This window comes from Callionymus lyra, chromosome 11, assembly GCF_982586985.1.
Source record: "Callionymus lyra chromosome 11, fCalLyr1.hap1.1, whole genome shotgun sequence".
NCBI lineage: Eukaryota > Metazoa > Chordata > Actinopteri > Syngnathiformes > Callionymidae > Callionymus > Callionymus lyra.
The window spans coordinates 22,158,695-22,184,626 of NC_141828.1; the positions used below are offsets into that span (position 1 = coordinate 22,158,695).

A 25,932-nucleotide genomic window follows, 5' to 3' on the forward strand; every position below is an offset into this window, starting at 1 on the left:
ATTTACAACACTGGAGATAAAAGTTTTCTGATTTTAAACTATCACTTTTTTAAAATCTTGGATCTCTATTCTACTCATCAGTATGTGTCTGTTTGTACAAAACTCACTTTTAATTAAAATATTTACATTCCAAAATGTACTTAAACCCTGCCCACTGAAACTCTGTTATCATTACCACACCCACTCTGCTGTGATTGGTCAAACTTTGAGGATTGTCACGGCATGTCATCAATCCCAGAAGTCTCCTTCCAAGGTACTCATTGTATAAACAAAGCGGGGCATGATTACAGCTGGCCAGAGGAGGAGTGAAGCCATTATAACGTCATAACGGACTCCGCTCTCGTAACCTCTCGTTCGATGAGATTTCAGACGGAGGAGAACTTTAAAAAGTATTAAGTTAAAAACATGGTCATCATGAGGGACTTACTGCATTTAGGAGAGAAATAAAAGTTGGATTTTCCACCTTCCTTGCCTTTTCCCGTCCAACCTCCCTGGTAAAATTTCTCTTCTCTTTTTCTTGGTTTCTCCATCTTTAACCCTTATTTGTCCAAGTCTTATCTCTCCTTTGGTCTGTTTGGATTCAGCATTAGACTGTTGAGTGAATATATGTTCAGCCTCCTGCCTCTAAAATGATGGTTTTCAAAGGGAGATGAAGGACAGGCTCTTTTCAGTCCTTTTTTAAATTAATCATGTTTTATGAACTTTCTCTGCTGTGTTTTTTTAATTTAGCTATTATACTTTATAACAGGAATACTGCAATTGGAATTAAAAAATGCTTTTCTGAAAGTTATACATGTTATAGTACAAATATTGTAGCAAAATGTAAAGTCTGGTGTCCTTTTCTGTTATTAAAGTCAAGCCTGTCAATAACAGAATTTGTCCTTGACACAACCTCAACTGGAGATTTTGCCAACTCTTGGACTCAAAATTAATCCTGTCTTGTGGTCACATCTCTACTTGTTACAAAGACGGCGGTGACACTGTATCTTGCGACCTTGGTGGGAAGAACGGCATTTATTCCTCAAATACTGGCCTTAAACCATAAATGTTTTTACTGCATTTTACTCTTTACATTTTAGAGTTGATTTCAATTATTATTTTCAATTGTTTCTACTGTGATTCTGAGATCTTCCTTGTAAGTCGGCACTACCTGGTTTAAGTTTACTATACTGGTAAGCAATGTGAGAAGTTGAGTTAACAATCGAATGACTTGGGTGAAAACTCAGGACTGTATGTTTTTATGACTCTTGGTAGGAACAGAAGTGTTGATCAACAGTATTAATGTTCATGTTTATAACATAATTATTTTGAAAACTTATAAACGGTTGAATTAGTATCTGCGAATGAGTTATATTGACTAAGAAGTTTAATTAACTTCAGATCTTTGTAAACGTGTGTCTATTGGACTGAAAACAAAAGAAGTCACATTTTATTACATAAAATAGTTTTTTAATCTTTAATTTAAACACAAAAAGTGTTCAATAGTTATTTTGGTATAATTATTTACTTTTATTAACTCCACTTTGACCATTTCTATAACTATTTACAGTCATGATAAGCATATCAATTTACACCAAAGAATTTAAAGAAAGTATTGTGCAACTCTGGCAATGCTGCCACGAGACTAATTAGCATGGCCCTGTTGAACTCTGAATAAAACAGTGTTAATATAATACACAACAGACGGCACCTGCCAAGACTGACTGGCTCTTTGCTAACCTCAGCTCTGGAGCCCAGCCATGGAAACTTCCTCCTTCACATCATCATCATAATTGAAGGTCCTTGGTGTGAACGCACAGTGTCTTTCAGCACTTTTTGACCCATGTAAATCCACCACAAACAGTAGGAAGATCAGCTTTAATATTCAATTTTGATATTTCTGTTGGGGAAATGTATCAGTGAGTTCCTTTACACTCTTTCTGTTGAAGTTGAGATCTGTTACTTGGTAGAGTAGTTTTTGGTTAGTATACATTTCGCAGGTTAAAGTGTTTAGAGGCAGATTAGTTTTACAGCTGAGCCATTGGGTATATCATAAAACGAGAAAATAAATTTGAAGACAAAACACCAGATCATTTGCTAACTAAAGTGTAATACTTTGAACATGAACCTTACTTTTGAGCTATTATCTGAAGCCGTCTCGTGTATTTGAAGTAAAACACTCTCCTGCTCAGACTGGTGCTTCCAGTCGCACAACTAGCTGGAGCGTGTCACGTGCAGCGTGATATTTGTTTTTGAAGCTTATCTTACCTTTTCATGCCGCCGACACTTTGTCAGGTGGGTGAGACTGAAAAACCCATGCACGGATGTTTTGATAAGATCACAACTCTCTGCGGACCATGGTCATTGTGTCACCTTCAACCCAGATCTGTCACTGAGTGATGTATTTTGTGTGTAGCCCGATTGTGCTGAAGCCTCTGGTGTGCACCTGATTACAGCAAAATGGTCTCTCTGTTGTCATGTCCTATGTGAGGTATTGTTTTTACACCCATTGCCCGTGACCCCGCTCCAACAGACCAGGGGCTTCGGGCCATTTAGAATGCGGTGTCGTAATTGTGGGCTGGGATAGTAAATAAGGGGTCAGTGTTTAGTGGACACAATAAGCTGCCGGCACTCTTCGGCAGCATGTTGTGTGGAGCACAATGTATTTGCGTGTTACTGCAGCAGCTGATAAGGCTTGTCCACTCTTTACTGGCTGATGTCATTCACACACATTACCATCGCCTTTTAAATTGTCCTTTTGTTCTCAAGACACTTGAGTGAGACGGAATGTTTTATTAATCAGTTTGAGTTTTATCATTGACTATTTGAACATGAAATGTTGATCCTGAGGAATATTTTGTTGCGTCACGAAAGTGGATCTCACTTCCTCATTCCTTCTCTGTCAAACAAGCCTGCCTATGTTTGCAATTTTTTTTCTTTTAGATAAGACCGAGTGGCTTCTTTCCTTCTCCAAGTTTGTGCACAGCTACGCAACAACAAGCATTTCTGTCGTCCAATTTTGTGTTTGTGCTCCGTAGGTGGGAAATTGTTGTGAGGCTGTGTGAAGCCCGCTTGTGCCGTGTGTGTCAACAGAAACCTGAGTCGCTCTGCTGTCTTTGTGTTTACACTGTGGGAGAGTGTGTAATGGTGACGTTAGTAGTTTCTGCGATCGCCTCAGCATTCCTGAGTCTTCCCTTCTTGATGTAAGAAAAAAAGACAATTGGTGTTAAAGATTAATACTTTATCCTTTATTATTTCAATCATTATTTATATTTTCCTTGTTTTTTTTTTAAAGTCCAACCAATGCTCGCCTCTTGAGTATTTAACCTTCTAAAGATCCCAAGAAACGTTTTCTCTGATTGTCTGGTCCTGAAAGGATTGTGTTGTAAGCCCATCATTACAAGATACTTGAGCACGTTGATATATTTTTATGGCAAAACGAATTGCTCATGCTTGAATCTTTGAGGATTGACCCCTTGAGACACCAGCCTGATGAAACCCATTTTTGCTACCTTTGTCCATAATCTTGTCCCTTTTCTCTGTCTTGGAGCTACTTCGTCAAATCTCATATACTATCGTCCACACATGCTAGGCTTCATCTTTCTAATTATAACCGAGTACCTTTTTTTTAATTTTCTATTACTTCAGCCATGAGTTTAAACGTTATATTTTTTTTGGCTTGCGTCTACATGTTACATTGCCAAAAAAGAGATCAAGAAAATGATGGTATTTATCTCTTTCAAGGACTGAACTATGGCCCAATTTAGGCTTTAGAGTGTTTTGACAGTTTTAGAAAGGCAACCATCAAATGAGCTAATTACTTTTCCTAGAAATGGCAGCTTGACACGGTAGCCATGGTTTCAGGCGGAATCCTTAAAAACACTTGAGGACATATAATTTAATAGAAAGCCTATATTATATTATCCTTGGGCCTGCTTTAGAATATATTTCAAAAGCATTCTCAAGCCAGCCGAGAGACTCCTGGTAGCTGACAGAGAATGTCACCTGGTCATGATCCTTTTGGAGGTTTTCCAGGTGAATCCAGCTGGGATGAGACTGCAGGGCGGACCATAAACCAGATGGATAGTTTATGTACTTGCACAGGCAGCATCTGGGGAACTCGCAATGAGCGGTGAATACTGGGGAGAGGAAACATGGGGACTCCCTGCTGAATCTGTTACCCTTTTTTTTTTTTCAAAGTCAGAACACGCGCATCTGATGTGAAACATGCTTTATTTCAGTTAATTTACTTATTATAACTTTACACACTTTCCAATCAGTTGTTTCGTTTACACAATATACAATATATCACAATATACAATCGTTGAATTTTCCACTACAATCGAACATTTTTAATTTTGGTCAACAAAATGATTTTCTTATCTTCTGCGGCTGATCTCTGTTGGGGTTGTGGGGGCAGCCGCTACAGCAGAGAGACCTAGACTTTCCGCCCCACAGTTATATCCATTCGTGACCATAGGTGAGGTAGGGATATACTTCGACTAGTCTGCATATAACAAATCGGTTGACGAATGCATGTGAACTACAAAAATAACCTTCTGAAAAAAAAATCTTTTAAATTAAGCTTCATCTCCACCACATGATGCATCCTTAAATTAATGATTTCCTTTCGGAATAGTAAATTCTGTATCTTGTACGTGTAGCTTTGTATATTATATATATTGTATATAAGTTGTTGTTTTTTTGGGACATGCACATTAGAAAATTGACCATGTACTTGTTAGGACTTATATGGGCAATTTCAGGGAAACATGCAATAAGTAATTTATCATGCTATCTCAGATTTCTTTGATCATTCATATCAATGGTAAATTTAGCCCGTTGACCAGTTGCTGTTGATCCGAATGAGACAATATTTAGTAGCGATGTTCTGAATGCTGCACTGCAGTGTCAACATCACCTGTTCACATCTTGCTGCAGCTCCAGTGTATTGTTCAAGCTGGAAAGGTTGCACCTCAATGAGGCCACTGTGTCTTCAGATTCTCCTGTCACCCGTGATATTCTCTTCATGCCAGCAGAAGGTGGTGCAGATAGAAGTGTTCTGTGGCCCTGACTTTTAGGAGGAATGTTTTGTTGGAACCGTGTCAAATCTTGGATCCGTGGCAGGGGGGACCTCTGATGCAGAGAAAGATGTTGCTGCAGTGTCTCTACAGAATCAGAGGTCAACCTTCACAACACGACTGTTAATTCATTTACTTACATCAGCAAATCCTATAATTGAAGTTTGTGTGTGTGTGTGTGTGTTGACGATCGTAAAAGGAGCTGTGATGACTTCTATTCATTCCTACTACTGTCTTCTGTTGGTTTATGTCAGGTCTCACAACCACCATTTCACAGTTTTCTTTCCACATGACACTTTATCCCATCACATTAATGACTGCGTTCGGTTTCGGCATCTTTAAATTTGATAACGATCAACTAGAGACATGATTCATGTGCACAACTTGTAGTGACTTGATTTTCAACATCATTAGAAATGGAAGTGACTGTGTAATGTGTGTTCAGTGTTGATCAAAAATCTGTTGAACTCTTTATTTATTTTATTAACTAGCATAAACAATGTCATTATGCAGACAATAGCGAGGTCCAGTTTTGAATGGGTGGTTCTTCAACACACAGTCTGAAGCCGGCATCACAAAGGCTGTGCCCATGAGGCATGTAAACAAATATGGGAATGGTCACAATTGGAGCTGTCAAAAATATGTTTTTCTTTTATTTAATGTAAATACAAGAAGGTTGCACTTAAATATTGTGGCAGGTGAGGTTCCTGAATTTCAAATGTTGGAGCTGACTAACATACATGTTGTAACTATTGCTGTGATTATATTTGTTATTACCAAGTGTACGTACCTTGAATTTTTTTTTAATCGTGTAATGTTTGACCTTCATACTATTCTGCGCTCATAAAGTAGCCCTCACCATAAGGTTGGTGAGCCTTGGTCTAAAGTGTTTTTTCTCATCCCTTTTCAAATTATAAGAACTACTTGTCATCTTAGAAAATCTCCTTTGAATGTACTGCTGGTCTGGTTAAGCATATCTGATTGTATCCATCAGTGTCTGATGGCATTTAAAGTTTGTCCGCTATTTATCTATATTTTCCGCCTAAGAGTTATTCTTTCAATAAAACTATGATTTCAAAACCGATTGCTATCGATTAACTATCAATATTCTATATCTGGATTACTCTAGGTTTCTCTCTTTAAAGCAAGCTGCGGTCAGTGCAACCAAAAGCTTATTTTGTCATGACATTGTTGGGCGACCTTTTGTTTGCTTGTTATCCTGAATTAATTACTTTATCCTCGAATCCCCTGTCACAGGTCTATTCTTGGAAATGGGAAACTGTTGTCGCTGGCAGTTTTGATGGCTCTTAACTCAATAAGTCACACATCACTTTTGGGCAGACATCTTGGGAGTATCGTGCTCTTTATTTGACCCTGAAAAGGAGAGTGCAGCGTCCCTGTGATAACAGGATTGATGGGGAGTTAGATTGGAAAAATGAAGAGTCAAATACACACTGTCTGCTTCCTCTTCCTTTGGCTGTCTCTGTAATTCTGTGTTTAAAGACTAAACTCACTGTGACTGAAGGATCCCAATAGGTTTTAGCTTTAAGCCCGTCATTCAATTTCTGTCGTGGTTACGTGAACTGCTCGGCAATCCCAAGGGCAAGTGTTAACATTGCAATAGAACACATTGGTCATTTCAGAGCATAGCTTCCTAAATATCTTATCACAACCACCGCCAATCCTTTTTCCTTTTATCCACACTCACAGTAATAAGGTACTTAATGTTCAAATACTGTTGGTACATTAACAAATAACCTGCAGGCAAAATTAAGACTACTTGTGCAACCAAACATTTTGAGTCAACATTTCCAAAAATCTAAGCGGCAGTTGCAGAATGAGCACTACTCTGAATGTTTTAAAAAAAAACAAAACTTTATATATCTTAAAAAGAAGCAAAGAATTGTATTTAACTTGCACATATACTGTTTGCACACAGTCCCTGTTGTTTTGCAGCACGATATTGAATTTCAGATTAATATTATAAAACTGTGGTGAAAGGCTATATCTACGGGATTAAGTTAATCTGCTGTATAAAAATATAGATGGTGACCCCGCCTCTGCGGTTGTGCTTTGAGAGCATCAAAATAAATTGCAACATTCCCTCGCACCAGATGTTCGGATGAATTTGTGATCATAAGAGCAGTCCCATTAGCGTCAAAGTTGACGCTAAGATTTAATGTAGGTGATCTTCCTCTCCTTCCCCTGAGCAATCTGTTCTTCATGTCTCAGATGAATTGCAATATTTGTGGCTGTCACTATCCAAGACGCTGTCATGTTTTATTTATTGGTGACATTGAATATTGTTCATTATTGATGATTCTGATCCAAAAATGTTCTTGAGACAAATTTCTAAATTAGGTGTTGTGATGAATATTCTATGAACTCTAAATAATATGTTGAAGCAGACTTTCATCATCACAAATCTTTATTTTAAGCAGACTTTCAATTTGATCAAGAGTGTACAGGTTAGGATTGTTTGCCGGTAAACTGAGCAATGTCACAAAGCTAGCTAATAAAAGTTAACTCTTGTGTATTTACTTGCAAAATTAACACGGAGGCAAACAGCTGTAATATATTCGCATTAATATTATACATGTTGACTGCCAAAAGAATAACATGACCACATCTTTAAAATACCTGCTACTAACATGACCCGTATTGAGTTTTGAATTTTGTGTTATAGCATTTTAATTACATTATAAGTAAGATCATTGAGTCATAATGGTTAGATATCTTAATGATTCATCAGCACTTGTGCACTAACTTTGTTAAGTAGAAATAATGTTTACAATAATGACCACACACTTGAGTATAATTTTTTTTATTCATTTTACATGATGATAATGAGTGTTTAATGTGTTTTTAGACTGCAGGCAAGTCCTTATCAAATACGTTCTTCATTCAGATGTGCCGCAAACCGTGAAGTCCTGTGTTATTTGTGCATTTCCAAACTTCACTTCCCTTTACACTAGTGATGTTGATCTGGTTTGTAAGATTTTGAATTCATGTGATACTGTTCAGACATCTGGTTCCAATCTGGATTGGCTAAAAATCAACCGTTGACTGGCAGTTTGAATGCTTTTGAATTTGTCAGCAACATTTTAAATCCCAATTGCTTATTCTCTGGTATGCGGTGACTCGATAACTCTGACCGCGGGCTAACAACAACAGTTCATCTAGATAAAGAACAGGCCCGGCTAGTTGTTGTCCTGGATCATTCACTTTAGTACAGAGAAGAATTGGCCCTCAGTGCCAGCAACGCCGCCGCCGCCACAACTCCAACCCCCCTCCCATCAGCGTTTCTGTCTCTTCTCTCAATCCTACTTTCACAGTTCCCACCCTCCACCCCCCTTGCTCTGGTGTCTCTCCCTTTGACTCTCCGAATATTCTCAGGGTCATTTGAATGTCCTACATTACTGGAAAGTCGGTGTCAGCAGTTCTTGTGTTTTGAGATTCTGAGCGAAATACTAAATACATGAAAATGAACTCTGAAAGTTACAAAGTTATTTTTTCAAAGAACAAATATAAGGACAAGCTCAGTGAGTTAAAATCAGTTCTAAAAAAGGCTTACCTGAGGAATTTAATTGTATTTATTACAGTTGAGGGTTTTACTAGTGACGTGTTGCAGGAGATGGGAGGCTGCACAGTATCAACAACTCACAGAACTGCATGGTACACAACCTCAGTCTTGGGTGGTCCTCCAATAAACCGACGTGTGACGGTGTATAAGTAATGACTCATAAACCCCATGTGCTTGCTCACCAGCGTGACTCACTGGTTCCGTCTATTGATAGTGTGACTATCTCTGCTGCATGAATGGGTTTGAGGACACATGGACACCAAAAAAGATTTGTTTTTCCGGGACATAAACATGCTTGAGATCGCCACACATTCTGACAGTACTGTTGTTTACTGTGACGGCGGCTGCTCAGTATGCTCAAAGCCCCCCCGACCCTTTTGTGTCTGTGACCCTACTGACCTGATGTTCCCAGAAAAGACCCTGTTTCCCCCTTTTGCTAAACCCCTTAATTGCCCGTAATTAAAACATTTAAACTCATCATAGGACAATTAGAGCGATTCATATTCACGCTATTGTATTTGTAGATCTGCGTTCAAGACCCTCTTTTAACTGATTGCCTTTTTTTTTTCCTCAGATGTTCCTGACAGTTTACCTCAGTAACAATGACCAGCATTTTACTGAGGTTCCCATCACTCCAGACACGCTGTGCCGCGATGTGGTGGACTTGTGTAAGGAGCCTGGGGAGGCAGACTGTCACCTCTCTGAAATGTGGCGTGGATCTGGTAAGTAGTTATACTCAATTTCTCTCCAATTTATTGAAGGTTATTAAGAAGAACAGATGGTGAACTAGTCGCTCGGTATGTGGACTGGGTTCAGGGTTCATAGCTGATCTATTACTCTTTTTCAACCTGGACTAAAATAAAATCTGATTGCATTTTATACAATTTTTTTTTACACATAAGTTTGCATATCAATATTCATTTTCTGAAAACATGAATACTCTCCGTCTCATTTGGCGACAGACGACAGTATCAGGGGGCAGAAGCGACTGAAAAGTCTTGTTTATTTTCTTCCTCTAATTAGAGGGAAATTGCATTTGTCAAGTTGACAGTATGAGGAGATTAGCTGTGTGGTCATCTCCTTGTGGGTTTCTTTTTGAAGGGCTTAAATCTTTTTGGGCCTCAAATGCAAATGAAGTGCCATAATCCCCTGTACCAGGCACCCGCTCAGATCTCCCATCTTGAAGTCAGGCCGTATTCAGATTTATAACTCAAGGAGGCAGGTTGCATCACTGTTTCCATGGCAATATGGTCACAAGGGGGAAGAAAGTACAGCTTATTATGTTTGAGTACTTGCCGGAAAAGGGACCTTTAAATATCTCTGTTCGGCTTTATATATTAGCTCTGTGGCAACATGTCCATAATGACAGACATTTTCGCACAGTATTAAAAATATCTAGAATTAAAATGAAAATGTTATGCTCTTAAATTTCAGAATCATTAAAATAATATTAAATAGGTCCGAAAAAGTTTACCATGTTCTTTATGTTGGCATAGTAGATGCATTACATATACATTATGATGGGAGCTGTAACTAATATAGCCTTAACTCCGTTACTGCTACAAACCTTTACTAGTGGTGAACTGATTTGTGCTTTCTTAATTTATGTATATATCATACAAACGTATAAATGTGTTCGGGAGGGAGCCAACTTGTGACCTTTTTGTGTGGAGTTTCTATGTTCTCCCAGAGTTGCGTGAGTTTACTCTGGGCACTCCAGAGTCCAAAAACATACAGGGGTTGATTGGGAATTTGGGGACATTATCCGTAGGTATGAGCATGTGTGAATGGTTGTGTATATAAGGGATTAAGCAGCACAGAAAATGAATGAATTAAAACTTACATGTGGTTATTTCTGTGACATTGTTAGGCAGCATGATCATTCTGACTGACTAGCATTCGCATCTATAACCGGGTTGATTTTGTGATGTGTTCCTTTAAAAACAGAGAGAGCTGTAGGGGACGCGGAGAGGATGCTGGATGTGCTCCAGCGATGGGGGCAGCACAGGTCGGAGGTGCGCTTCTTTCTACGTCACAACCGAGCACCGAGGGAGTCTGGTGAGTGTCCAGCTTTTTGAGAGGGCCCATCCTTTGTCTAACTACTCCCAGAGATCAAACATGTGACACCACCTTGTAGAACTCCTGGAATGTCCCCTGACTTGCAATACGCAGCTGCGCGCTGTGTAGCCGATACTCGCAAAGAAACATTTGACAGTGTAACATATCTCAACTTTTCTCCTCTGCTGCTGCTCAAAAATGTCCTCTAGGCTTCATCTGCACTGCTACAGTTGTACTTGAGTCTGCTGTTTTAAACCTTGAGGGGTTTTAACTTGAAAACAAAATGACCATAATTTGTTCTCAAGGCTGAAACTTGTACGTCAGTGAATCCCTTTGTCCATCAGCATTTTTGTATATATTAAAAACATAATTATTTTTGTCTATGCTAAGACAATAAGTGTGACAAGAATGTATTATAATAAACAAAACAAATCCTGATGGTAAAGAAGGCATCTAAAAAAATAAAACAATGGATTAACTGCTAATATTAACACTGGCTAATTCAACTGTAAATCCTAATTATTTAGGTAGATTCAACCATTGTTTTTTTTCTGGTGTTCTGATGTCCCATTCTATTCTTTTTATTCCCCATGTGTTATGGAGCTTAATGAGGTTGTAAATATAATGAATGTTACAGTAAATGAATCCTCAAGTATAAGTAAATTGTAGATGTTATAAAAGACAACAAAGCAGCAATGTAGCCGTTTAGTAGTAGCTGCATAATATTTAATTCATAGCTCAGCAGTCTTTCGAGAGAAACATTAAGAGAGTGCACACCTAGTTTTCACACTTCACAATTTGTTTTTCTTGGCTTGACTGCTTTCACTGGAATTCAAAACACAGTTTAAAACGCCCCCCTAAAAATTCCTAAAAGAAAAACCCAAAGTGAAGTGAGTTTATTTATTATCAGCTTTAACAAAAACCATACAAGTCAGTGATAGCGTACTTTCTCTAAGGGGTGGTCAAACTTATAGCTATTTATTACATTTATGAACTAATAATCAAACCAGTGCTAGCCAGAAACATTATCTCCTTGGCTGAGTTAATATGAGGACATTGATTCTAACAGAACTGGGTGAACATACTATAGACTCTTCTTGTATTTCTGGCAACAATCTGCACAGATGTCTTCTAACGGCACATTAAGTCTTTGGATCAGCATCGGAGAGTTTAGCGAGTGATGCTGTTAAAATGTGGCCTTCTTCGGGCTGTTTTGGGTCATATTCGACTCTCAACTGTGATGTCCTAGCCTGAATAGTAGGAGGAAGGGTGGGTCGATAAAGAAGGGACTAAAAGGAATAAATCAGTACATATCAATTGCCTTCAATTTTGACTTTTCTAGGTATCTTGGTTTAGTTAAGAGACTTTAACGGCGAGCTGGACCAGCATGTTTCAAACTGGGTCCCAGTGTCCTCGTCATAAGCCTGTTCTCACTTTTCTTAGGAACATTAGAAAAGCCTCGTATTTTTGGTACTGCGATATCCTCTCATCCTGTAGTTGCATAACTAAGCCCCTTTCCCCTCACAGCTTGAGTCTGGCTCTGGGATTAGACGGCTGCTTTCCTTTCCTGTTATCTGAGCCTTCCCTTGTTTTCCAACAGTTGGTTTAATATTTGTGCACCATACCTCCACGATCTTTCTTTCTTTAATCTACATTGCTGTCATTTTTATGGCTCATGTGTACTTTAACTTAATTCAGTTACTAAATTCCTTCATTTAACACTGCAGGATAAATGAATTGTTACAATAATGGTATGTTATTTCAAAATGGATACTTGAATGTGAGTAGTAAATTAGAATTGTTATGCAAGAATATTGGCTTACTGTACACGTCCAGTTATGGGATATCCCCTCAGACAGTTCTGTATTAGGATAAAGCCTCAGATTACTTCAAGTCACAAAACACCCTGATCCCCGTTGTTTTGTTGTGGGGCTGAAACCGTTTAGTCCAAGCTGTACCAGTCGGCATTCGCTGCAGACGTACATGAGACCAATTGTTCGAGAAAAGCCACAGGTGAACGGACGCAGCTCCGCGGACGAAGTCAGACTTTTGAGGCTCTTTTGAAGTGTTCCGTCTGTGGCAGCTTCTGAGATGTCTAATGGATCTTTTCATCTTACTCAGGAGGGTCAAGAGTTCAAGAGCCAAAGAGGAATGGGGTGAGGGGTCCACCAGACAGAAGGATGGAGAACAGGGTGAGTCTGTGGTCAAATTCCCCCTGCGTGCAAGCGTGAAGATATACAATGATGTCTATTCAATATAATGTTTTTATTTGATGCATTCAAATACATTTCCTGTAGTCCAGTAAGAAGATTTGGCAGACTTATTTTTCGATCAAATCATTAGTAATGCAAACTGAAAAAAACATATGGTATTAATAATCTCATTATTACGTTTTTTAGTGGCATCCAGTGGAATGTTTGTAAAGTGAATAAATTCTCCCTGATGTATTCTTAAAATGCTTTCTGCTTTAAGCAAGATTTTAAAAACAACTAAATTTAAGTTCTTTAAATTAGCATACAAATAGGACTACATACACTAAACCCTACTAGTTTATTTTGTTTAACTTGGTCAGGTTTTCATGCAGAGTTTTCAAGAATAAAATACTAATTTGAAAACTATTTACAAATGCTAAGGCTTTTGTTTTGCGAGTTCAAATGATTATGTTCTTTATATAGAAATCCCTGAACCACTTGTAGGTTATTAAAATGTTTTTTTTTTATTTTTGGCATGTTCTGTAAATGTCAATTTAAGTTATATTATTATAAAAAAAATGATTGACTATTTTTCTTTTTCATCTTTGCACAGGTGACCACACCTAGGATGGACATGACTTTAGCAGAACTCCAGGAGATGGCTGCCAGACAGCAGCAGCAGATAGACGCTCAACAACAACTCCTGGCTTCAAAGGTGAGATAGAAAGACGGAGTATGACGTGAATACGTTCTTGAATGAGAAGGTTGGCAGCTGAAGATCAAAGAAACGTGTAGCTGTGGAAAGTAGAGGTCAGCATAGAGGGAGAAGAGTTTTTAAAAAAAAAAAAAAAAAAAAATATTTAATAAGTGCGATGTATTTTGTCAAATAACAAGACTGCAATGGTGTCTCTTCCCTTTCTTTCATAACATAAACGTCCACATGACATAGTAAGTAGTTTCTTAATTTTAAACAAACTTAAATTAACAAATTAGTTTACTTTTAAACATATACCATTTCTGTTGACGTCTGTCGCCTCGAACACATTTCGGAAAAAATTCCATTGCAGAGTTGAGGAAGTCACCGAGGAATGCAGCTTTAAGGAGCTGCGTAGGATCTGCATAGAAGTTGGGTAAACAAGCTCCTAGAAATTGCCTTAACAGAACAGATGGAGCACTCCTCCATGTGATCTTCAACAAGAAGATGTTAATAAAAGATCAGAACTTCACAGACATTTGTGTGTTCCTGCATCTCGGCTCCATTTTCCTCTGTTCCACTTATCCAGCAGATATGTCGGCGCTAAAAGGTTTGATGAAACTTTATTTTTGATTTATTGTTGCTTCTTTAATCCATCCATGTAGGAGCAGCGTCTGCGGTACCTCAAGCAGCAAGAGCAGCGTCAGCAGCAACAGGCTTCTGAGCAGGATCGGCTGCAGCGCCTGCGGGAAAACATTGAAAACCAGGAAGGCCGTCTGAAAAAGGTCCGGGCCCTCAAGGGCCAAGTGGAGCAGAAACGCCTCAGCAATGGAAAACTAGGTAAAACTTGAGCATCGTATCAGCAGAAACGGATTAGCAAAAGCGCTATGCTTAAAAAACACACTTTTAGTTTTGCTGAAAAAATGCTTAAACTCCAATAACCAGTCGCTGGTTCTCTTCCTAGAGGTGCATTCTCACACCTAGTACGACTCATGGCCAGGTCACATTTTTATCTGAGGCTCTGCACTGTAGTGCAGTGGGGTATGTGACACGTTCACATGTTCAATGTGTTTCTTGCAGAACAACATCTGTAGTTAAAAGTCTGAATGAGGACCACAAGTCACATCAAAAATCGCAGCCCAGATTCTACTGAAGAGAATTTAACAAGATAAAGACAAAAATAAATGAAATATAACTCTGAACTGATACATCTTTTGAAGGATGCGATGTACAAGTTATGACGATCTTTTTTTATTAAATATTTTGGAAGTAGATGCAGCTGGCAATTTGACTAGTCTCCACTGAAATAAGGCTTATATCCAGCAAAAACTATTCGAGCTAGGACTTGTGAAGTGGTAGGAAGTTGTGTTGTCGGCAGAAACCGGTATACAAACGGGTCCCTGTAGTACAGGGGTGGGCAATTATAATTCTTCAAGGGCCACATTCAATTATATAGATGTTATTGGTGGCCGTCAACCAAAAAGAAAGACGAAAAAATCCCTAAAAAAAAGGACATTCGTCAGTAGGCCGTGACATTTATTAAGCTAAATAAGCTGCAATTTTATTCTTTTATAAATTCGTTTTTTTCAAAACATTTCTTCAACCAACTTATAAAAAATATTTTGAGGGATTAATATATACTCAAAAAATTACACACAGAAAGTAAAAAAAGTGTTATGTTGAAATGTAAATGAATAATAAATACAAAATACATTTGTTAATGCATTAGAACCATTTATACATGATCATACTTTGACATTACGAGAGCCACATAAATACAGTCAAAGGGGCGGATGTGGCCCTCTGGCCACACTTTGCCCAGGTCTGCTCTTGAACCCACCATTACCAACCTCTGTTATTGGAGTCATAAGCAGTGCTGATTTTGTAAATTTTAGAACATTTAAATGAAACCAAACAACAGTCTACAGTAATTATCTGGAGTTTGCTTACTAACCAAACGTACATGTTCTACTGCAGTTGAGGAGATCGAGCAAATGAACAACCTGTTCCAGCAAAAGCAGAGGGAGCTCGTGATGGCTGCGTCCCGCGTCGAGGAACTCAGCCGGCAGCTGGATTTGCTCAAAAGTGGAAAGAAGGACAATGTCAACGACAACCAGGGCTCGGTGGCTGAACTGGACCGTCTGTACAAGGAGTTACAGGTGTGCTATGGTTTTGTACTGAAGCTTGACGGTTTAAAAACTGTCAGGCAAGTCGAGTCATTTCCCAAATGCTACCTATTGTCGGTTCTTGGTTATTTTTGCATATGTTTTCTTTTTTTAAAAGACTTCAGCCATGATGTAAATTAATGCAACCACTGAATGAACTCAATGAAACTATAAAAATCCATCAATTATAACAGCAAAACGTTAAAAAATAAATTCTAAATGTTATGTAGTACAGCTTTAAAGCATGTTGCTCAAATGTTACAATATAAAGAAATAAGCAATCTTTGGCAACATTTTCAGTATGACGATGAAGGGAATATAAGAGAGAATAAAGCATGTGTTTCAGGTTTATTTAAGTTGAAAGGGCTCTAGTTCAGGATGATCAGCAACATAGTTTTTCTGTAACGCTTATGTTCTTCAGATCGAACAAAAGCTTTGGGAATGCATGAGAATCTTTAATGTATTGTAACATGACTATATCTAATGTGTCCCTTACGCTGGTCAGCTGAGGAACAAGCTGAACCAAGAGCAGAATTCCAAACTGCAGCAGCAGAGAGAGAACCTGAACAAGCGGAACCTGGAAGTTGCTGCCATGGACAAACGGATCAATGAGCTCCGAGATCGCCTTTGGAAGAAGAAAGCAGCATTGCAGCAAAAGGAAAACCTGCCTGTAAGTGCAATACGATGTGACTGCACACACGTCATCAGAGACCTTCTTTTTTTAAATAGTCCTTTCTTTGTTAATCACAGCTGCTGTGTTGACCCTAATTCACAATGGTCTGAGCTCACATGTCAAATTAGATTCTAAGGAGAGATATATACAGCTGTCCTGCTATCAGCTCCACAGGCACAGCTTCTCTGTGTGGACAAATAAGTGCAGGCTGGCACTGCAAACGTGAAGGAATGTCGAAGAGATATTATCTTTTATCAGAAACAAAAATGTAAACCGCTTTTGTGATGGGCTATAATCAGTCACGTAAGCATCTTTAGGACTCGGTTTGAAATACCGTTTCTGATTTAAAAACTCACCTTAAAAGTCGGTTATTAAAAAAAAAGAAAGAATAATTGCATTACATTAAAAATACTAGTCTTATAGAGTGAAACTCAACCCAAGAGGAAAAGCTCTCGACCACTCATGAAATTTTAAAGATTCAAGATTTAATTGACTGTATAGAAATATACATTTGACTCTGTCTTTTACACATGTAAAGTTACGCTGATCCTTAAACTATTTGATTATTTTTCAACTTCCTCTCAAGTTGGCATTGATCCCCTTTTCAAATCGTATTTTATGTCTGGGAGGACTGCGTGGAGGATTTTTAAAATATAAAACATAATTTTAATTCATAGAGATGAACAGAAGGAATGCTTCAAGGTTTCAATATATTTAAAATTGAATCCTCCTTACTTCTTCTTGTAAACTAGGCCAGAGCTCAGCAGGTGCACTTAACAAGTAACTAACTAAACATTACCATATAAACTTGACTGACGTTAAGTTTACCTTTCAGGTAATTACCAGCGGTAATCTTAACATGCTTGTGATTCTGAAATGCTCAGAAATGAAGACATTTAGTTCTCTAATGTCATCAGAGTCAAGTAAAAATAGACTGCTTTATTATGCACAAGGCAATGTTTATTTACCACATTAATTATGTATTTTATATTTGGGGAATTAGTTTTCCTTCTGATGCTGGAGCTCAAAGTCAAAGAGAATTTAATGAGGAAAAACATGAATGTTTTTGTCAAACTGTGTGTGTGTGTTTGTTGGTGGAGGCTCGAATATGTGAAGAGGTGATTCGGCCTCGTCCTGCCTGGAATCATAATGAGCGAGCTCCTTTCTCCCCCTCACAAAGACACACTCCATCTCAGCTTTTCTATTCCTTCCATCAAACTACGAGCAACCGGCTGACATCACGAAACAGGCCCTGCGAGTCTTGAGCCGAAGCATTTTTATGTCCGTCATGTGGTCTCTTGCCAAGTTAGACGCAATAATATTTCCAGTGACAGGGGAAATATTGGTCTTTTGAACTGCAATTGCATTTTTGTGTTTTTGTTTCCTCAAGAATGGCTTTCCTGGTAAAGAGAGGGCTACAAAAGACACTCATCTTCAGGTAATGAAACTAGCTCCAGAGCCAAACATTTGTGTCCCTCATCTGTTGATCTCATCTGTTTAGGATTCATTATTAATCTAAAGCCGATCAAGACACTATCATTATTTTGTTGGGCACAATATTAAGTTAACTCAGGATCTGAGTTTTCATTTGTAATGTTTTAAAGTCTTCACCCCTCATGTCTGAAGCAGTTTTTGGAAACTCAAGGGCAGGAGGTGATTTATTCCTTAGTTATTTTATACTGTTGTCATCATTTTCTGAACTAAAAGAACTTTTCGTTCATCAACATTTTCTACTCGCTCTCGTTTTAGATAAGTATTAATTTAAGTGTAATTTGTTCCCTTTAGAGTTATAGACAAACATGTTTGTTCATTTTAATGTAGTGACTGGAGCTCAGATGTCTTTGTCCAAAAAGACCCTTAAAAACATCCAAATATCTCCATACTGCTCGACTTTTTTTTTGTAACAATTCCTAATCCTACATTAAAATTAACATACATTTTTGTCAATAACACTAAAAAGGAACAGATTACTCTGAAAATATTCCCAACCCTTTGTCGACATGAGGGTGAGTAGAAAATGAGTGAAAACCGAATAGTTTTATATTGTGAGGGGCTTTTTATAAATTCCACAAGACTAGATTCCACTTCCCTGTGGCCAAACAATTTAAAAAAAATGGCCTTGAATACTCTGATTTAAGCATACCTTTCAAAATCTGTACTTTTTATACCAAACAACCTGATTAACCTTCAATTGATATCACAATGTAGTGTTCTGGCTCCTCTCTTTGTCAGATCATGGCTAATCGTGTGTTCTTCTTCCCTTTCCCAGCTGCCCTCAGAAGGCCAAGGTGGACAGCAGTGTGGTCCATCTCGCGTTGCTGCGGTCGGCCCCTACATTCAGTCGTCCACAATGCCTCGTGGCCAGTCGAGACAAGACTTGCTCGTAAAGCCGGCTTACCCAGACGGCACCGCCACTTTACCAGCCCAGGACCCGCAGAGTAAAGCTGGAACAAGTAAGAATATGGCCAAAAAGTGCCACTTGTGAACCCTTCTAGCTAACACCCATTTCTCATCAGGATGCTCTGTGTTGCAGTTTTGTTGCTTTGCTGCCTGGCTGCACATAGTAAAATTTCCAAAGTTTCAAAATTGCACTCTCACGTCTAATAAAAAAAACAAAGCATTATTATTTTTCAAATATTATCTCACAAAAGAGTCTTATTAAAGTAATAATGTACCCAATAGGAGCTGTTGCAACCTGCAGAGTTGCTGATTTTCACTTTGCTTGCGTCATTCTGAGATAAATGTCTGCGTTTGAGCTGATTAGACCTGTGGTGTCACGACTTGCATGAACTGCAGAAGCATTTGGTGGAAACGCTTCTCATCGGTCACATATGAGGCTCACGAGGTCTTGTTCACGTTCCATTTTTAAATTTTGTACAGTTGTAATGAGGTCTTGTATAAGAAGTTTCACATACAATCAAGTAATCTGTGAAGCAAGTATGTATGACTGAAGGTTCACTGTGTTTGAATAGCATTTTATATCTGTATCTGCAACATGTTTGGCCTATTTTAGAATACCTCCACCCAAAATAGGCTCTTAAATATTGAATAGAAATGTTTTTACAGCTGCAGGTCGCCCTTTGCTTGCTGTTGCCTCTCTTCCTGAAAGTATGTCTGGTACCACTTTGAGAAGCTGTTATTGTTTGAATATAGCTGTTGCTTATCTTGGCTTTCCCTCCCAGCTTGTGTTTAATCTAGCTGCTCCACTTTTTTTTTGTTGACACGAAAGGTGAAGGTGTCGCAACATTTTTCTATCAACCAGTTAATGAAACGTCGCTTATGTTTTATTTGACTTCCATACAATGAATCAGAAACAGAGATGTCAAATGAATGACATAATCTTAGGTTACTCCGACTAACATGTGGAACAGTCCTTTGCCAAATAAAATACTTGACATGGAAAAAGAGTCTTATTTACAATGATACAACTAACTAAAAATACTTCTGTAATATTGTAAAAAAAAAAAAAGAAAAAAGGTTTTAAAGTTAGGATGAAGTAATTTGTGTCAGGACATCATTAAAATGCTCTAGTTGTTTTGTTTGTAAACATTTTGGTTAAAGTAAGAAAAATAACTAATGACAAACAATTATAATTCAAATATAAACAAAAGACAATAACATAAAAAATGATTTGCCATAAATTTATTTTAAGGGACAAGCCTAAAAATATGTCCTTCAATTCTGAACTTCATTCGTTAGAAATTATTTTAAAAAGTACAAAATAAATGTTGCTAAACTGCCTTTAAAATTTCTACAAGAGCAGTTATTTATACTCTACACGCGTAGGTCAAAATGTCATATTTTTCTAATGTCTGCTCTACAACATATACTTGCAACAAAAGATGATAGTCAAATATATGAGTTGTAAAGAATATTTTAAGGGACAATGACGTGTTCTTTGATTAATGCCTAAATGCTGCCCCCTACAGGGAGACAGAGGTCACAAACTCCTAATGGGACAGATGTTTCTCTGAGCTCAGAAGGTAGATTTTTCCTGGACTCTTTGCTGTGGAGTGTGTTTCAGATAACATGTCAAAACCGACTTGGTTATTTTTTCTGATGTGCTGTGATTTTCTCTGTGCTCATATTTGCATCCGTTCAAAATATCTTAAGATGATCCTAAATCTTACAACATGGCTCTATTTTAATATGTCTACTTGTTCTTTTTCCAGCAACACATTTAAAAAATAAGCTTTTCTTTCACAGTGACATCTTCTGTATGTCAGCCTCTTCTCTATCAATTTGCTCTTACATCGTTTTCTCTGAGAATATTGGGTCATCCTTGAGCTTTATGGTGTTAATATTTGATGACTTTATTGTATGTTCCGACTAAAAGCATCTTTGTATACAGCGAGTATGTATAAGCAACAGGAGATGACACCGTCTAAAGAATTTAAGTGGGGAAAAAAAAGGAGGACTGGGCTCAGACCTGATGTGTTTGTTGCACCGGGTACTTTGTGCTGGACCCGCTGCATGACTGGAGCTCCAAGGCTTTTAAATATTTGTTGTCTTTTGGACGCATCAGAAGCCATGTTCTTGCTTAAACCTCTGAAAGAGCTGCGGGCGAAGAGAAAAGGTACACGCGGCTGTTTGAGTGTGCATCGTTTTCACTGGCTTTCTGTTGCGTGAATACTCTGCTTAAGCTTTGATTCTGGTTGTTTTCTTTTGAAGCTGTTCATTTGCACAGTTTCTATCCCTTTAAACAACTCATTTGGAACAAACGTGTGACCTTCACTTGAACCGACGATCCAAGATGATGCCAACGAGCGCCGTCTGAGTTGCATGTATAACGTATGAGTCACTTGACGAGGCGATGTTTACCTCTTCACTTCCTGCCGATGCGTGATGTTAATAGTTCACTTCAGTTTATTTTTCTTAAATATGTGTCTGTGACAATAGTCATCTTCTTTTGACTCATTGTTGTGTGTCTTTCAGGTCTTCACGTCTCAAAACTGGCCGACTGGAGCGCTTCAGAGTCCAACGTTCATGGTCCAGCATCAACTCTGCCACGCATGAACTCTCAGTCTAATAAAGACCAAGGTGAGTGACGCGCACGTACATGCACACGCACAAACACAAGCACGCAAACAAATGGGACCATGCATACATGCACGCACGCATACACAAAAGCATACGCACGCATACACAAAAGCATACACAAAAGCATACACAAAAGCATACACAAAAGCATACACAAAAGCATACACAAAAGCATACACAAAAGCATACACAAAAGCATACGCACGCATACACAAAAGCATAAGCAGACATACACAAAAGCAGACACAAAAGCAGACACACACACACACGCACACACACAGGCAGACACACGCACGCACGCACACACACAGACGGACACAGACAGACACACACGCACGCACACACACAGGCAGACACACGCACGCACGCACACACACAGGCAGACGCACGCACGCACACACACACACACACACACACAGACGGACACAGACACGCACGCACACACACACACACACACACACACGGACACAGACACGCACGCACAGACACACACACACACACACACACACACACACACACACACACACACACACAGACACGCACTGATTGTCTCTCTTTTGTTTTTAGATGACACCGAACAAAAGCGAGATCGAAAGGTTCGTCCGTTCTCCATGTTCGAGCCGACTGAGAATCCATCCACGTCTCTCCGAAAGAACCAGAGCAGCGACGACCTGGTCAGGGACGCTCAGGTGTGTGTCACTGAGATTGACCTGCTTACACTTCAAAAATCACTCCAGTTATGGTAATCCTTCCAAATCCTCTTCTCAGTCTGCAGCCAAGGCTCCCGTCAAGGTGCCTCCACCGGTCCCCACAAAACCTAAAGGGCCCAAAGTCAAACATGGCTACAATACAGGCACCTTTCCCAAAGCCAAGCCGCACAGTACCGAGCCCCAGTCGGCACAGGGTCGTCCACCACTCCCAGCGTCACAGAGCCAGACACTCCCACTGCCCTCCAAGCAGGACACTCCGCCCGCGGCCACCGTACGACCTTTCACCCCAGAGCTGCCCTCCAAAGACGGCAACCTGAGCAAGCCGCAGACGCTGGACGCCAGCTCCATCTACTCCATGTACACCCAACATCCAGGCCCGGGGAAGGCGTTCCAGCCCGGCGTGCAGGGAGCTCTGGGCAGAGCTCAGAATCGACCCAACGGTTTCATCAGCGGTGAGATTTCTTAGTTGATTTGTCGAGGGTTTATCAGATAGTTAGAGTTGAAGTTCACTTAGATTATCTTAGTAAATGTTAGATGTTGTTCAACAACCAAATCAATTCTAAAAGATCATACTATATCAAAAGAATATTACGTTACAGATTGGCAGTATGGAGGTATTTGTATGTTTTTAAGTGTATTTCTGGATGAAGATGAAAACTGAGCTCCAGTTGCTACATTAAAATGAACAAACATTTTTGTCTATAACTCTTAAAAGGAACTAATTATCCCAAGAGTGTGAAATGTATCTTAAACAAATACAAATTCAGAAGTATTTTTAGCTTTGATAAATTCTCTTTTTTCTTTTTTCGTAAACTGTAACTGTATATAGTATTTCTAAATTTTCAGTTTTAAAGATTATTTTACAAATGTTGTCATTCTTTTATTTCTTTGTAGTTTATGGGAAACCTGTGATTTCCGGAGGAGGTGCTCAAACCCTGGAGAACCCGTACCTAGATCGATGCTCCCCCGCCCTGGATACTGAGGTGGATCATAATGCCTCCCCTCAAACTGGTCCCAGCCCCACCGAAGGATCCCAGCCGGAGACGGAGCGTATTCCTCGTCCCCTCAGCCCTACCAAGCTGCTACCCTTCATCTCCAACCCGTACCGACACCAGAGCGACGGTGACCTGGAAGCCTTACGGAAGAAGCTCTACAATGCTCCGAGACCTCTGAAGAAACGGAGCTCCATCACCGAGCCAGAGGGTCCCGCCGGGCCCAACATTCAGAAACTCCTGTACCAGAAAACGACACTTGCTGCCATGGAAACCACCACAATCTCACCGGCAACCCCCGGAGCTGGGGGTGAAGTGGAGCAGGGGGTAGAGATTTCCGTTGGTCCGAACGCTCAGGGGTCCCAGATCAGTGTTGAGAGCCTTCCGTCCGACGGTGGGCAGCCTTACGAGCTTCAGCCTCAACTCACCATTGTGAACGTTCCAGCACCCGCCCCCGTTGAACACAACAAGTTGCCTTCCATCATCCTGGAGAACGAGGACATCATCCCTCCACCGCCGCCATCCCACCCCGCTCCCAGGCCAGAGGATGCCGGGTTCCCAACGCCGCCATCCCTCCCCTCCGAGGACACCATGCCCCACCTTCCGCCTCCGCCTCCAGAAGGATTCCTGGAAGAGTTTCCTCCTTACCCGCCGCCTCCATACCCCAGCGGCACCGAGCAGGAGACCCTGGGTGAAGACATCTTTAACATGAAGGCACCAGAAGTCACCGGCCAGGTCACCTTGCCACCGGTATATTTGCTTTGCTTCCCTCTGTGCCGTTCTAAACAATGTTGTAGCTTTTATGGTGTTCTGTGATAAGGTCTGAAAACAAATGTGTTTGTGGTATCCCTTGTGTTGTCTCTGGTACAAGGTGAATGACCTCCATCACTGCATATGTATTTCTGGAATCTAGGGAGGTAGTTCACCTTGACCCAGAGATGACAGAAGGAATACCAAAAACATATTTGTTTTCGGGTCACCTTGACCCAGAGACAACATAAGGGTTAACTAGTGTTATGTAATAACCATCAAGGAGCACGATTGTTTCTAATCCCATGGCGCGTTAATTCCAACACTCGGTGTACCTTGACCTTTCCTCCTTTACGAGACACATTTTATGCACAAACTAAACTCAATTTAATTTTCTCATTAAGCTCCATGTTTTTCTTTTCAGGCAGTATTTTGTTTGTCTAATCCACAGTACGTGCAACAATAGAAAATCAATGTTTTGACCCCATTTCCCTCCTAGAATTCTCTCTGGAATTCATATTTTTTCTTAAGTGAAACTAATCGGGTTGCATAATCACACGAATTAGCCTCTCACAGTTTGTGCTGATGATGGAGATTAGGAAACAAACAAAAGTGTCTCAGACTCCCTGGACGCTCGGGCGGTGAAAGTCGAAAATTTGTCTCAAGGATCCGAAGTCTTGACTATGATTGTGTCTTCAGGGAAAGAGGACAAACTTGCGCAAGCCCGCATCTGAACGCATCGACCACAGCATGAGAGTCAAGTTCAACCCTCTGGCTTTGCTGCTGGACTCTTCTCTAGAGGGAGAGTTCGACCTGGTCCAGAGGATCATCTACGAGGTAAGGATTGTACAAACCTGCGTCTCTTTCTGATGATTTTGGATTATGAACTTGCACATTCATACAAGTGTAAATGAGTAAAATTCATTGAAGTGTGCTTCGTGACCCTGGTCTTGAAAGGCGCTTTACAAATAACTATTACTTACTTACTTACTTTGTAATGTTACTTTGGTGAAAAATAATATTCTTCTCTAAGAATGCCGAGAGACTTATTTGGGATAAACAAGTATTTTAAATGGAATCTTTTATTTGGATATTAATGTGTATTGTCTTGATAATTTTTCCATTATTCTAATGGAAAGTATTACCATATTTTCCAGCCTATAAGGTGCATATAAAAGATTTTATTTTCAAAAAAAATGACAGTATTTGGACTTGATCTGCTCCTGAATCAACTTTTCTACTTTTACTTTTTATTTTCTTACTATCTCCCTTTTACATTGGACTTGGCTATCAGAATCAGAAACATTTATTTCCAGTGCTGTCAGTGCAGAATAAAAGAATGAAATTCTTCCTGATTATCTTAAATTAATCTATTAATTAGATAATTAGATTTATTTTTTATGAAAAAATGTTGTATTTGCTGTGTCTAATTGGGGGGAAAAAAACCATCTCCTTCGGAATCAATAAAGTTCTACCTAACCTAAATAAGAAGACACACTAAATAAGCAATACAATAATGGAACCAAACACAAAGGCAGCCACTCTACAGCACCTTTTAAAGAGTATTTTCGTGTTGTATAAATATTGTGTTGTCGCCTCCAGGTGGAAGATCCCAGTCTGCCCAACGATGAAGGCATCACCGCGCTTCATAACGCCGTCTGTGCCGGACACACAGAGATCGTCAAGTTTCTGGTTCAGTTTGGCGTCAACGTTAATGCGGCCGACAGTGACGGATGGTAGGTTTCCAGAAAGAATCACTTACCTTGAGAGATGTAAAAAAGAAGTACAATCATTAAATGGAATTCAATGAAAATCTTCCTTTCCTATGACCAGGACACCTCTCCACTGTGCAGCTTCCTGCAATAATGTGCAAGTCTGCAAGTTCCTAGTGGAGTCCGGCGCCGCCGTGTTCGCCATGACTTACAGCGACATGCAAACAGCCGCCGACAAATGTGAAGAAATGGAGGAAGGCTACTCTCAGTGCTCTCAGTTCCTCTACGGTCAGTGTTCGCGTC

General features: G+C 39.6%; 1 protein-coding gene across 2 annotated transcripts in view; it reads left to right on the forward strand.

Moving 5' to 3' along the window:
* The window catches only part of tp53bp2a (tumor protein p53 binding protein, 2a), a 28,469-nt gene that overhangs the window by 1,542 nt on the left and 995 nt on the right, over positions 1-25,932 (forward strand). For both annotated transcript variants that reach the window (XM_087802005.1, XM_087802006.1), the window contains exons 3-18: positions 9,218-9,365; positions 10,591-10,701; positions 12,823-12,893; positions 13,507-13,608; positions 14,253-14,427; positions 15,565-15,746; positions 16,258-16,422; positions 17,816-17,863; positions 18,695-18,878; positions 21,361-21,465; positions 22,033-22,154; positions 22,234-22,627; positions 23,070-23,917; positions 24,617-24,754; positions 25,520-25,653; positions 25,751-25,917. In XM_087802005.1, coding sequence (XP_087658131.1) covers positions 9,218-9,365; positions 10,591-10,701; positions 12,823-12,893; positions 13,507-13,608; positions 14,253-14,427; positions 15,565-15,746; positions 16,258-16,422; positions 17,816-17,863; positions 18,695-18,878; positions 21,361-21,465; positions 22,033-22,154; positions 22,234-22,627; positions 23,070-23,917; positions 24,617-24,754; positions 25,520-25,653; positions 25,751-25,917 — 3,094 coding nt within the window. The remainder of the gene's footprint in view (positions 1-9,217; positions 9,366-10,590; positions 10,702-12,822; positions 12,894-13,506; positions 13,609-14,252; positions 14,428-15,564; positions 15,747-16,257; positions 16,423-17,815; positions 17,864-18,694; positions 18,879-21,360; positions 21,466-22,032; positions 22,155-22,233; positions 22,628-23,069; positions 23,918-24,616; positions 24,755-25,519; positions 25,654-25,750; positions 25,918-25,932) is intronic.